This window comes from Hyperoodon ampullatus (assembly GCF_949752795.1).
Source record: "Hyperoodon ampullatus genome assembly, chromosome: 5".
Lineage (NCBI taxonomy): Eukaryota > Metazoa > Chordata > Mammalia > Artiodactyla > Ziphiidae > Hyperoodon > Hyperoodon ampullatus.
In genome coordinates, this window is record NC_136918.1 from 118807112 (window position 1) to 118820171 (window position 13060).

The 13060-nt window shown below is 35.9% G+C and overlaps 1 protein-coding gene across 3 annotated transcripts in view; it reads left to right on the top strand.

Moving 5' to 3' along the window:
* The window catches only part of USP25 (ubiquitin specific peptidase 25), a gene marked incomplete at its 5' end in the record, with an annotated part of 145661 nt that overhangs the window by 10927 nt on the left and 121674 nt on the right, over window positions 1-13060 (top strand). For all 3 annotated transcript variants that reach the window (XM_079704213.1, XM_079704214.1, XM_079704215.1), the window contains 2 exons: window positions 8943-9020; window positions 12182-12326. In XM_079704213.1, the coding sequence (XP_079560339.1) occupies window positions 8943-9020; window positions 12182-12326 (223 nt within the window). The remainder of the gene's footprint in view (window positions 1-8942; window positions 9021-12181; window positions 12327-13060) is intronic.

Sequence of the window (13060 nt, forward strand, 5' to 3'; positions counted from 1 at the left end):
TCGGAGTAGATTTTATTGCTGCTGTCATCCACATGCCATCTGTGACCCTGGTACTTATTTGATAGCCTTTTTCTTAAGAGTAGTGTTCTCAGCCTTTTGTTGTCAAATCTTCAGAGATGTGCCACCAAGTATGATCATAGTTTAAAACTTTTTTTTTTGCTATAACTTAGTAAATGTATTGTAATTATTCTAGTATCTCTTAAGCAGAATGTTGAACTGAACAGGTTTTGTGATTTAGTGTAGAGTGGAATACACTTGCTGTGAATAAGAGGTAACAATTATAGCTTACTTTTAAGTTAGTGCCATATAAATATTATGTATTGGAACTTGTCAATATTTTGCCTGTGAGCATGTCTTAGTGCCTGGATAATCAAGAGGGTGAGATACTACTGTGCAGTGTGATAACTCCTTTTGCAGATACCATGTGACAGTATTGTTGTACTGGAATAATAATTGTGTTGTAATTATTACCACTTCCTTTAGGAGTTGTTGAATTTTGTTGTGGTGAAAGTTTTAAACCTTTTCAAGTATGCTGCCAAAAATATTTAATATTTGAACAAGTACTACAAACACAAAGAAGTTGAGAATTGATGGGTAAGAAGATAGTAGCAAGTAGGCCTAGCTATGGGCAAGATTTTTGTAAGCTTGTCAGCTTTTGCTGTGTACTTTCAGTACATATATTTAAACTATTTACATTTGGGCAGTACAGCATGGTAAAATTTGGCTGTTAATACCGTATACTGTGTGTCTACTTAACTGTAGGAGTTTTCCAAGGTTTAGTCTTTGATTTTCTGCTTTCTTCTTTGCAAACTTAGAGAGATGATGTAGTTTCTCAGTCATATATGTTCATTACTACCAAGTTTGTATTTTCAAAATAAAATTTTCACCCTCACATAAACTCTTGTTTCAGGTTTTCAATTCCTGTTGTACATTTCTGCTTAGATACCCAGTCGACTCTCATTATCATGTCCATCCGTTCATTTATTCTTTGTCCTAAGCAGATAGAGAAATAAATAATAACTATAGAAAAGCTTATAGTTTGGTGGGTGGGAGCCAGAAATGCATACATTATATTAGAAGTTAAGTGAAGTATATACAGGATATATTGGTAGCACCAAGGAGAGGATCTAAGAACAGGAAAGGCCTCATAGAGGAGGTAATGTTGAAGATGTATGGGGAGATTGAAGGTAGCATTCTAAACAAGGAGAAGTCCATGAGCAAGGACAAAGAAACAAAACAATTTGGTGCCTTCTGTTATCTACAAGTAGCTGTACAAGGCTAGGTGTGGTAAAATAAAGAGTAAATATTTAGTCTTTTCCCCTGGTTTCTGCCACAGAAATTTACTGTCTTTTGTATGCTAATGAGATAACTCCTGGTTGGAGGACTAGATAGTTTCAGGATGCGGGCTGTGCCTCAGAAAAACCAACCACTATGATTAACGAGTTAGAACTTTCAGTCCACTCCCCAGTTCAAGGAGGGGAGAGTGACTAGAGATTGAGCTCAGTCACCAATGGCCAATGATTTAATTGATCATGCCCACATAATGAAATCTCTGGTGCCTTATACACTTTTAATAAGTGCTCAGTAAGCGGTGGTTCTTGGGTAGCACTTACCATATATGGTTAATTTTCCTCTTCCTTTTGTTTTTGAGACTTATTCTCTTAAAGGTACAGAATTGCATCATTAACATATTATTAGAATACAAAAATTGCTTTTAAGGAAGTTGTATGAGTAAGAGTCCAGTTAGGACACAGAAACTACACAGTAATTTGAACAGGGAAAGTTTACAAAGAAGTATTGACTAGTAATAGATGATTGGCTACTAAAGTGCAAAGAGAACTCTAAAGAATAAAGGAAGGAATACATTTGGGAGAGGTCTTACCAAGCCCCAAGACTGAGATTCAGTTCTTATTGGAGAGGTTGGGATTGAAGCCCACTGGATGGAGGACAAGTTTGCTGAGGTGCTGGAGGCTGAAGGCTTCTGCAAATGGCTCTTTTATGGGTCCGGGAAAGAAAGCTTTATTAAATCTAACATTATATCTAGAAGAATGGAGTTCCTAATAGTCAGTAGGATGTATTATGAATGTAATTAGTGTGACCAAATACTGTATTCGCTTTAAGGAATTGTTTGCGACACATGTAGCTGCTAGGAATTATGTAGTATTGTAGTCTGAAAGTTCTATGTAGAGCATGCTTATTTTTTTATTAGTATAAAGGATTTTATTTTTGGACTGAAAGTTAATTATGAAAATTTAAGTACAGAAACCAAGAGACACATAAAGATTTAATTGGATGCAAAGATTTTATATATCTTAGAGAGGTATATTAGGAATCAGCCAGATCATTAGCATCAAAAACAAGTTAAATATATACTTTATTTAAACTGAAAACGTTGCAGTTCAAGGATATGATTTGATTCACAGAAGTTTTGTTTACCCACATATTCCATAATATAGGCATTCTGATTTAAAAATACAGTTCCAAAAGATTTTGCAAGTTGGGTTTTTGGAACTCTAAATGCATATTGCCATAGAAACCATGTTTCATGGTATTAGGTTCTTATTTGGCCAAGATATGTATTTAACTTTGTGTGAACTTAGCTTATAGCGCTGTGTAACAGTATATTTGGGGAAAATTGTGTTTAGAGTTTCTACTTCTGATACATGTCTTATATCTGCCAGTTAATAGGGATGGAAGATTCTATTAGGGGTATGGACATCATGCAGATGTTAGATTGGTTGAAGGGCTGGAGTGGAAGGTAAGGGTATGAACTCTTAGGTGAGGAAGGATGGAAACAAACACTTCTTGAGGGTGAACAAAGTATCTCATTTCTTCACTTTCTTCTTATTTTTTGGGGGGATTTACATAATGCTTAAGATTGTAGCTCTGGATTCTATAAAAAGGTGGGAAAAGACTTTAAATTCAGAATTTCTAGCATTTCTAAGGCTAAATGTAAATAGTGAAGAATAAAAAAGCATACTTTTAGATTTATACATCCATAGAGGTATGTGATTGATTTATTTTAATAAATAAAATATAAAGTGCTGTTAACCCAGCAAGATTGAGATAAACCTTAACTCTCTGGCAGTAGAAAATACAGGATACCCCAACTATTCTTGAGATTAATACGTAAATTATTTGCAGCTGGGAATTTGAACAATATTGTACTATACACTCCCCTTCAGGCAGGATTGACAGGACCAGAACTAGGTTATAAAGTGTTCTGTGAACTTCTAGGTGCAATGTAGGAAAGTGTAGAACATTTGCTAAGTGGCGCGATTTACGCATGCTTCTTGTTCCCATCTCCAATAATTAGTTTTTACCTCCTTCTTGTGGATGAGTTCAAGCCCTGTGATCTGACTTACTCTAGTTCACCTCTGCAAACTCTGCTATATTCATTTATTCAGTCAGTATTTATTGGGTTCCTACCGTGTGCCAGACACAGTACTAGTTAGTTACCAGGAACACAGTGATGAGCGAAATAGACGGTCTTGTGCTCTCTTCGATTTAGAGTCCGGTGATTAACATAGTATGTTATTACAAGCTGTGGTAAGTGTCAGGGGAACCTCTAACCTTAACAGAAAGGTTAGACCTTTGAATTAGGAAGTTGAATAGTATTTTGTAGACCCTAATGAAAGAGGGAAGAGGAAGAAGGGGAGAGTAGTGCAGGGTGAAGCTAGAGATAGCTGGGGCATGCAAAGGGCCCTTTAAGCCATGAGAAGTGTTGTACTGTAGGAAAGTTCCTCAGAGAGGTCATAGACTATTATATATGAAGGGAAATGAAAGGTCATCATGTTGTCCTCCTTAAAATTACGGATAAAAATAAAAAACGAGACTAAAGAAATGAAGTTTTTTTTTTTTTTTCTTATATATCTGGTTAGAGGCAGGTTTGGGTCTTACAAAGATGTACTTGAAGGATATATTATGTACTTGAAATTATCTGTCGATGAAGTTTGGGAACTTTTTGTTATGGTAAGAGATAACATGAAGTAAGGCAGTTCACTGTTAATTAGGTAGATGCAGAAGGTATTTGTAAAAATAGATATATGTATGGTTATGTACCTTAAAGGCAGTAGTATAGTTAATCCTTTCATTGATAGGTAACTTTGAAATGTTTACCATTTGGTGCCTAGCAATGCTGATTCTGAAGTTTAGGGCATGTGATTCTGAATTTTATGAATACGTTGGGATTTTCTATCAAATTGGGTTTTTTTCTTCTTTTCTTAGAGATTTTGAGGGTTTTTTAGAGGTTATTTTAAGAGTTACCGTTTTTTCTCCTGAAGATGGAAACCTTTGTCTTTCTTTCTTTTGCACTAAACCAAGTTTTATTTATATTTAGAAATTCAGTCAAAGGAACCAAGAACTGACTTAAGAGTCACTCACCCCTTAACACAGAAAGCTTTCCTGCCTTGTGGTCATCAGTGCTCCAGTTTTCTTGTACCATTATCTAAGTATTTTATGTCAGCATAGTAATGGATTTTTGGGCTGAGTTTTCATTTTTCACTGAATCTTTAATCTGCAAAATCAGATACCATAGAGAAAATGTAGAAGAGACATGGGCTGTGGAAGTTGAAAAATTAGTCAGTCATTTCTGTCTCTGTACTTATTAGTCTCTTAAATATTCTATTAGTTATAAAATGAGAGTAACTTTCTAGAGGGTTTATGTTTGTGCACGTGCACATGTATTAAATGAGATTATACACTGGAAGCACTTAAAACAGTTTGGCATACAGCAAGAGCATAATAAATGCGTGTCTTCTTTTTTTGGCTTAAGCCAGTGATCCTTTTTTGCATTCTCAAGAAGTTACACCACTGTTAAATATGCTGTAGTCTTACTTAAACAGATTTAAAACAGACCCAGCATTACGTAGGATGAATGGTGGGGGCGGGGAGAAGGAATTTCTGTGAAACACTCTGACCCTTACTTTATATTGAAATTACTGATGCCTTCTTCTCCCTGAAGTGCATAGTACTGGATTTTGCACGTAATAGGCACTTAAGGATCACTCAGTAAAAATTACATCGAGGAAGGAATCTGAAGGCCTGTAGATAGTCTTGGTTTGTTTGCTTATTGATTTTTGTGGTGTTTGCAAGCCATTGAATCTCTTTGAACATTGTGTCTTGCTCTTCTTGGTCCAGCAGTGTGAACAGGTTGCACTCACCTCCTTATACTGTAGTAGATAGGAAATCCATACAAGGAAGACCTCAGAACTCAGAAAAGGAATTCTAGAAATGATAGTGGGTTAGATCCACCTTGGATCCAAAATCGCTAGTCAAGGAGGAGAGAACCCACCATATGCAGGACATTTTTAGTTGAGGATCAGGGTGTATCAGACCAGAAGTTTGGTAAATAAGAAGGTGCAAACCTTGAAAGAAGACCAGGGTCTTAATCACAACAGAAATAATAGCAAAAAAAAAAAAAAAATTGTAGGAAATGAAGGTGCAAATTTTCAAAGACAGGACAAGCACAGCTGGAAGATGCCAATAACAAAGGGGAAAACTTGACAAATGAGGTGGCTTCTCTTCCATAAACTTAGAATTTTTCTCATAGCTCACCTCTTTAGATCTCGGTCCCGTTTCTTGCTAACCTAGTTAAGAAAATACGTTTACTTTTTCTCCTTCCCACTCTGCCTTCTTCTCCACCCTCATCCTTTTCTCTTTATTGTTTCATTTTTCAGTCAAAATTCATGAGATGAAGAACCATGCACCTGAATTATTTTATTTGGATATTTAGCTGACATTGTTGTGCAAGATGAACAAAATACTAAGTAAAAACAAAGTCTTAGGATTCCCTGGTGGTGCAGTGGTTAAGAATCTGCCTGCCAATGCAGGGGACACGGGTTCGAGCCCTTGTCCGGGAAGATCCCACATGCCACAGAGCGACTAAGCCTGTGCGCCACAACTACTGAGCCTGCTCTCTAGAGCATGTGAGCCACAGCTGCTGAGCCCTTGTGCTTCAACTACTGAAGCCCATGTGCCTGTAGCCCGTGCTCCGCAACAAGAGAAGCCACCGCAATGAGGAGCCCACGCAACACAATGAAGAGTAGCCCCCACTCGCTGCAACTAGAGAAAGCCCGCGCGCAGCAACGAGGACCCAACGCAGCCAAAGATAGATAGATAGATAGATAGATAGATAGATAGATAGATAGATAGATAAATTAATTAATTTAAAAAAATTTTAGACGTTGCTTCTCTTCATAAAATACTTAGTATTCTTATAGTACTCTCTAGCAGTCAACTATCAGTGTAACAGACCACACCAAAAGTTAGTGGCATACCAAAATATTGTCATCGTGTTCAGATTGGTTGGTTGGGGTGGCTCTTCTCACATGCCCCATTCTTCTGGGGCAACAAGTGGGCTACCCAGCTTATGTTCTTCTTGAGGAAGTTGCAGAAGTTCAAGAGGGCAAGCCCAACCATGCAAGCACATTTCATGTCTGCTTGCATACTGTTTGCTAATATGCCATTGATGAAAGCTTGTCACATGGCCAAGCCCATCATCAGTACAACAAGGAAATATATCGTGTTTCTAGTGGGAGGAAGTGAGAAGTGGCAAAGGGTGTGGGTACAGAGATGGGAGAAGAATTGGGAGTCTAAGGCAATGCAGGCTCTGTAAGCTTTTCTGGGTTTTACACTCTTTTTACATCTTACCTTGTACTTATTAACATATACACACAAAATTTTGTATTTTACCACTTTAGCTTAATATGATTTTGTAAAGATTAACTGCTGTATAGATTATATATTTGCTATTTAAAAATATACAGTTGTTTGCTTAAATCAAACTGTGCTTCTAGGTTCATTTATATCAAAATCATTTGAGATGCTTCCTACAATTGCAGATCCCCTAACAGATCCCCTAGCAGATCCAGATGCCCCTGGAATCATAATTTCTGGGTGTGGCGCCTGGGAATCTTCTTTATTGACAAATTTATCAAGGCATTCTTTTGCACATTACAGTTTAGAACCTCTTCTTTAGTGGAAGGACATTTGCATTGTTTCCATTTTTCCAGCATTATAAATAATAGCGAGCATCATTTGTACACATGACTGATTTCTTTGGTGTATTCAATAGTCTTTCCCTGATACACGATTGAATAATTGCAGTTGAGGAAAATTATATTCTGTGTAAAGAATGGAGTTTGGAGTGCTATTAGGGGTGATTACAAACAAGCTTGTAAAATCTTTGAAATATTTTATGTTCACTAAAATAAGACATTGAATTAGATAAGGAGAATTTCTATAACATTTGTATATATCTTTAATTTGTAATGTTAGGTATTGTAAGTTAGTCGTGGTTCCGTTGCTAGCTATTAGTAATTTTTAAAATGAAAGTAGAAAAGTTGACATGTCTAAAGAGAATTTTATTTTTCTCATATTTCAGCACTGTGAATTTGGCAGTTCAGTTCTTTTATTCAACTATTTTGATTCTTTCTGGCATTTTATATGACCTTTGTTTATATACTTTATTACGTAATTTATTTTTAGTCTCAGTTATCTCAGCTTTTAATAAGATGTTTATGGAAATTAAAATTCATTGATGGCATGGCAGATACTGCCAATGCCTGTTCAGTACATTATTTTCTTTTTCCTTAGCAACAGATTTGCAGAAAAGCTTTTTGCCTAGCTGAAAAATACATTTCCCAACCTCCTTTGCAAGTATGAGTGGCCACATGATGTGACTTTGTTCTGCTCAGTGAGGCTTTAAGTGGAAGTTACTAGATAGGGCTTATTAAAGAACGCAGAGTCATTTAGCAGACACCCTTTGTCCTTTGCCCTTTATCCTACCTAGAACTTGGACAGGATGCTGGAGGAGGAAACATTGAGTGACATTTAGTGAATGTCACATACGAATGTTTAGTGGGAAGAGAGAAGATTTCAGCAGATCCTTTTATTCTAGTGGTGACTTGTTTTCCATGTCATATCCATTGAGCTTTCTTTATTTCATGGTGCCATCTTACAGTTTTGGGGAACTTGTTTTAAGAAATGCAGAGATGGGGCTTCCCTGGTGGCGCAGTGGTTGAGAGTCCGCCTGCCAACGCAGGGGATACGGGTTCGTGCCCCGGTCCGGGAAGATCCCACATGCCACGGAGCGGCTGGGCCTGTGAGCCATGGCCACTGAGCCTGCGTGTCCGGAGCCTGTGCTCCACAACGGGAGAGGCCACAACAGTGAGAGGCCCGCGTACCGCAAAAAAAGAAAAGAAAAAGAAAAAAAGAAATGCAGAGATGTAGGGAGGAGCATGGCTCTTAATTAGGGAAGTTTAGGGAAGTTTAGGGAAGGGTTTTGGTAGTAGAATCTTATCCTACCTCTTTTTCTCTCCAGTAGAGTATAGTCGATGATATAGATCAATAGAGTATAAACAGATTTAAAGCAAATGGGGGCAAGTGATCAGTTTTACTTCGGATCTTTTATGACAGATAGGAAAATGAGATGATCCTTTTTTTCCTTGAATAGGGTAGAATCCCCCTGGTGTAATATATCCACCTAGTGCTTGGCCTGCCAAAGGCATGTTTTTTCCAAACATCCTAGGTGCCTCAATGCTGGTTGACTTCAGGGAGAGGGAGCGATTAATAAGGCTGCCTGGATTTCATTCTGTGGTCTCCTCCCCTAGTTAAAATAGCCCAATGAATACCTGTTTTCCTTAGTTCCTCTTAAGTTTAGCCATCAGGCAGATCACTCCTTTTCTTGTTAGGAGGCATAAATTAGGCAGTGAAGAATGGGCTTTTAGAAACATGAGAATGGAATAAGGGCTACCACAGTATGGTTCATTCTTCCTAAAAGAATGAAATTTATTCAGTCTTTGTCAAGTTCTATTGTTTTTTTGTTTTTCACTCTAGTTTATTTTGTGTTCTCTGTTTTTTTCCCAAAGGTCATTTATTTTCTTGTCCTTGTATATTTTCAGATTTCATAGATAACACTTTTGGTTTTTCCCTTCCTCTAGCACCAGCAGACGTTTTTGAACCAGCTGAGAGAAATTACTGGGATTAATGATGCCCAGATACTACAGCAAGCCTTGAAGGTATGGCCTCTGTTTCGCGACATACAGTTTCTAGTTCACCCTCATCTCCACTGCCTACCATATTTGAAACTTGAGTTTTTAAATTATACCATGGGTAGTAGTAGAGATATAGGAAAGAACTTTTATAAAGTAAGAACCTTACTTAACATAACATACTGCAACTTCAAGCATGTTAGCTTTTAGCAGCCTAATGTTCCAAGATACCTTGGAGTGAAAGAAGAATTCTCCATGTGAAACACTTTTCATGCAAAAAGGAGGGAAGTGAATCCAAGTGCTAATGGCTGGTTTTACTCAAGAGACATGATTTTAGAGTTTAATTGGGGGTGGGGGGGTAGGGTGGGGTAGAGGAGGAGGAGGAAGAGGAGGTGGGAGAAAATTAAGAGTATCAGAAGTTACATTTTTTTCTTCCAAGAAGGAGAAATGTAAATTGGCTAACATTCAATTCATTGCACCTTAAGAATATTCAACATCAAACTGTTCTATTATGCACTAAATGAAGGGCATGATTTTTGTTATATTTTACGAAGTATGCTCATTTCCTCACAGTGGCACCCAGATGAGTCAAATCACATGGATATGCACATTGAAAGAGAGCAACTGAATGAAAGATGTTCAAGAACTAGAACTGCATTTTAAGTTTATTTATAGATTGCTGCCAAAGGCTAACAGCAGTACAGCATTTTTGCTACTATAGGCATACACATAGCTTCAGTCCTTTGCAAGTTGCTCTGAGAGACAACATTAATTATATCATTTTTGATTTTGTGCCAAAAGTTCTTAATTTGTTTCTAGAAATAATTTATCTTTTGGATGATTGTAATCATAATCATCATAATTGTGATAATAACTAGCACTTATTAAGCACTTACAATGCTATTCTAAGTACTTTATGGGCTAACTCATCCTCCTAATAACTATGACGTAGGTATTATTTTTATCCCCTTTTTAAAAGATAAGGAAACAGAGAAGTTAAAGTGACTTGCTGAAGATCACATAGTTAGTATGTGGAGGAGCTTGGAATAGAAACCAAGCAGCCTGATCCCAGTGCCACATATAATTTCTCCTTTTACTGGAAGCTTTGCTTCAGCTTTTTTCCCCGATCAGGAAAATGATGAAACAGTACTGTTAGGAGCATTTTAATGCATGGTTATGAAGCCACTGTAAGTATTTGGAGAGGAAGCAAATGTATTGTGCCTCAATTTTTATGATTATGACATTTAGATGATTGCCAGTCCCTTCTTTATTCTGCTAAATATGATTAAATCATTTCATGTCTATTTTCAGAAATTGCCTTTCCCGTTCTGTTATCACTGAGTGTGGGACTGCACCTATTACTTTGTCAGGGCAAATTTGGGGAATTCACTTATTTATATATTTTTTTAAACTTGGGAAACACGTAGTATATGCTAAATTAAGTAAACATAAAGAATTAAATTATTGTCCACATTTCCTTTGAGGTAGGTTGTGTGACCATGTTTTTTTTTTAAACTTTTGTTTCAGTTACCAGTATCTGGGGAGGAAAACAGTGAACTTAAACCTTAATTGTTGCTCAACATAAATTTGTAAGATATTTAATAATGAGTTGACTCTCTCAGCAATGTGCTGACAAGGAATCTACTTTTGGGAGCCACAATGTCATTGATTGATTTTAGCACTTTTACTGTATTTTATTTTGAGAATTTATTTATACCGCCAAAGTGAGTGTAGATCCCTGCTGCATTCAGTTTATTATTATTGTATGAGATAGTATATGGAACGCCCTTAGCACATTTCTTGGCACATAGTCAGTGTTCAATAAATGTTAGCCATTGTTATTACAATTATTTTATGACTAGTTTACTTATCTAACTATAGACTATGCTAAACCCATATTTTGGATGATTCATTTAAGAATCTTATAACAGTTGTGACAGATAACAAAGTTTAAAACAGCGGTGCTTTTCAGACTGCACTCTAGCTTTTTTCTCTCCTCAAAGGCTGCTAGAATTGGAGTTAGGATGGGTTGGGGACTTCATTCTTCCAGTTGCTCAGGCCTCAAATCTTGGAATCATCCTGTTCTTTCTCCTTTTATCCCTCCCCACATTTAATATGATAGCAAATAATGTTGGACTCTCTGCTTGTACCCATTCTCTCCTATAGTCTATTCCCAGCATACAGCCAGAGTAATCCTTTTAAAATGTAAGTCATACCATGTCACTTCTGTCGAAAACCTTCCACTGGCTTCCTATTATGCTTCGTGTGTATGCTAAACTTCTAAAGGCCTACGTAGTATTATGGGTTATGGCCTTCTGTTACAAAGATAACTTCATTACTAATATCTGGATTTCATAATGTGGTTTCAGTTAGCTGTCATAGAGCTAGTGTTATACTTATTGTTAACTGTGGAGAGAATATAGAGATAAGTGGGCAAGTCTCATTTTGCTATTTCAAAAATTCTTAGTATTTTAGCATCTGTTTTCTTCTAAATTAACTTTAGAATAATTTTGTCCAGGTATACTTTTTCTTTTTTTTCTTTTTTAACATCTTTATTGGAGTATAATTGCTTTACAATGATGTGTTAGTTTCTGCTTTATAACAGAGTATCCAGGTATACTTCTGATGAGAACTACATACAATTTATATATTTAATTTGGGTAGGATTTTCATCTTGATAGTATTGAGTATTTCTAGGAGTTCTGTGTGTCTCTCTATCAAGCTTCAGACCATTTTGCTGTTTTCATCTTATGAGTCTTTGATATTTGCTTGTTAGTTTGCCTCTAGGTAGGCATTCAGCATACATACTAAAGGGAATATCTTTTGTTGTCCTTGTTTGCTGAAGTACTATTTTAAATATGTATTTTTCACCCTTCTATGTGGCCAGCTCCAGAAAACATTTTTTAGTTTGTTCATTTGTTTAGGAGTGTAACTTATGATTGGATAATTAGTTATAACTTGATTTTTACATTATATTAGTAGTTTTAATTAATAGAAAAAGGAATTACTATTTATATAGTCTACTTTGTTTACAGTGAATTTATACTGTAAAATTAAGAATCATATAGAATAATTTTAAATCTGAAAGTGATTTTTACTATTAGTTGTTATGAAGAAAATTACATAATCATATGAGAATGTATAGAGTTATTCCAAAATATTTGATGTTCCGTTCTTGATATTTGAAGGATAGTAATGGAAACTTGGAACTAGCGGTGGCTTTCCTTACTGCGAAGAATGCCAAGACCCCTCAGCAGGAGGAGACAACTTACTACCAAACAGCGCTACCTGGCAATGATAGATACATCAGTGTGGGAAGCCAAGCAGATGCGAGTAAGTTTACTGCTCTTTCTTAATATTTTAATTAGAATATAATGAAAAATTTTTCTTGGAGCTGTGTTTTGTTTAAACAGAGGTGAAGAACAAAAAAGGAACTACTTCAGCTTTGGTTCTTTTTGGTGTAGTTGAAAGGCACATACGTTTTTATTAGCTGCTGTATTTGTTTTCAGTTTAGGAGTAAAAGACTATATTTAAGTTGTATATACTTTTATAAAACATTTCATATTGTATTCATTGTTTTGAAATATGGAACATTTAAAGGTCTTACTCATTAAAGAAACAAAAGTTTCTGGAATTTTAAATGGGGCACAGTCATTTGTTTTATTGATGTTAAGTGTTGGTAGAGATCTTAGTATTATTTTTGAAGATAAAGTGTTGTTTCTAATTACTGATAGATTTGCTATTTAACAGAATTTTCCTTCCCTTAACTCCAACCCCTCTCCAGAATAAAGATCTTGGAAAAAGGCTTACTACAACATAACAAAATAAATAAATACACATATACACATACATACATATGGAAAATTTTACACGGGACTCTAATTTTTCTTTATAATATGAATAATTTATGCTTATATAGTTGAGTTTTGGAAAATATGTTCATTTATCTCTATCTCATTATGGTGTAATAACTGCATTATATAAAATGTGGGTATTTCTATGCATTCTGGATTTGAGAAGTTTGATTACTAACTTGTACTTGAAGAGAATTTTTGATTTTGTTTTAT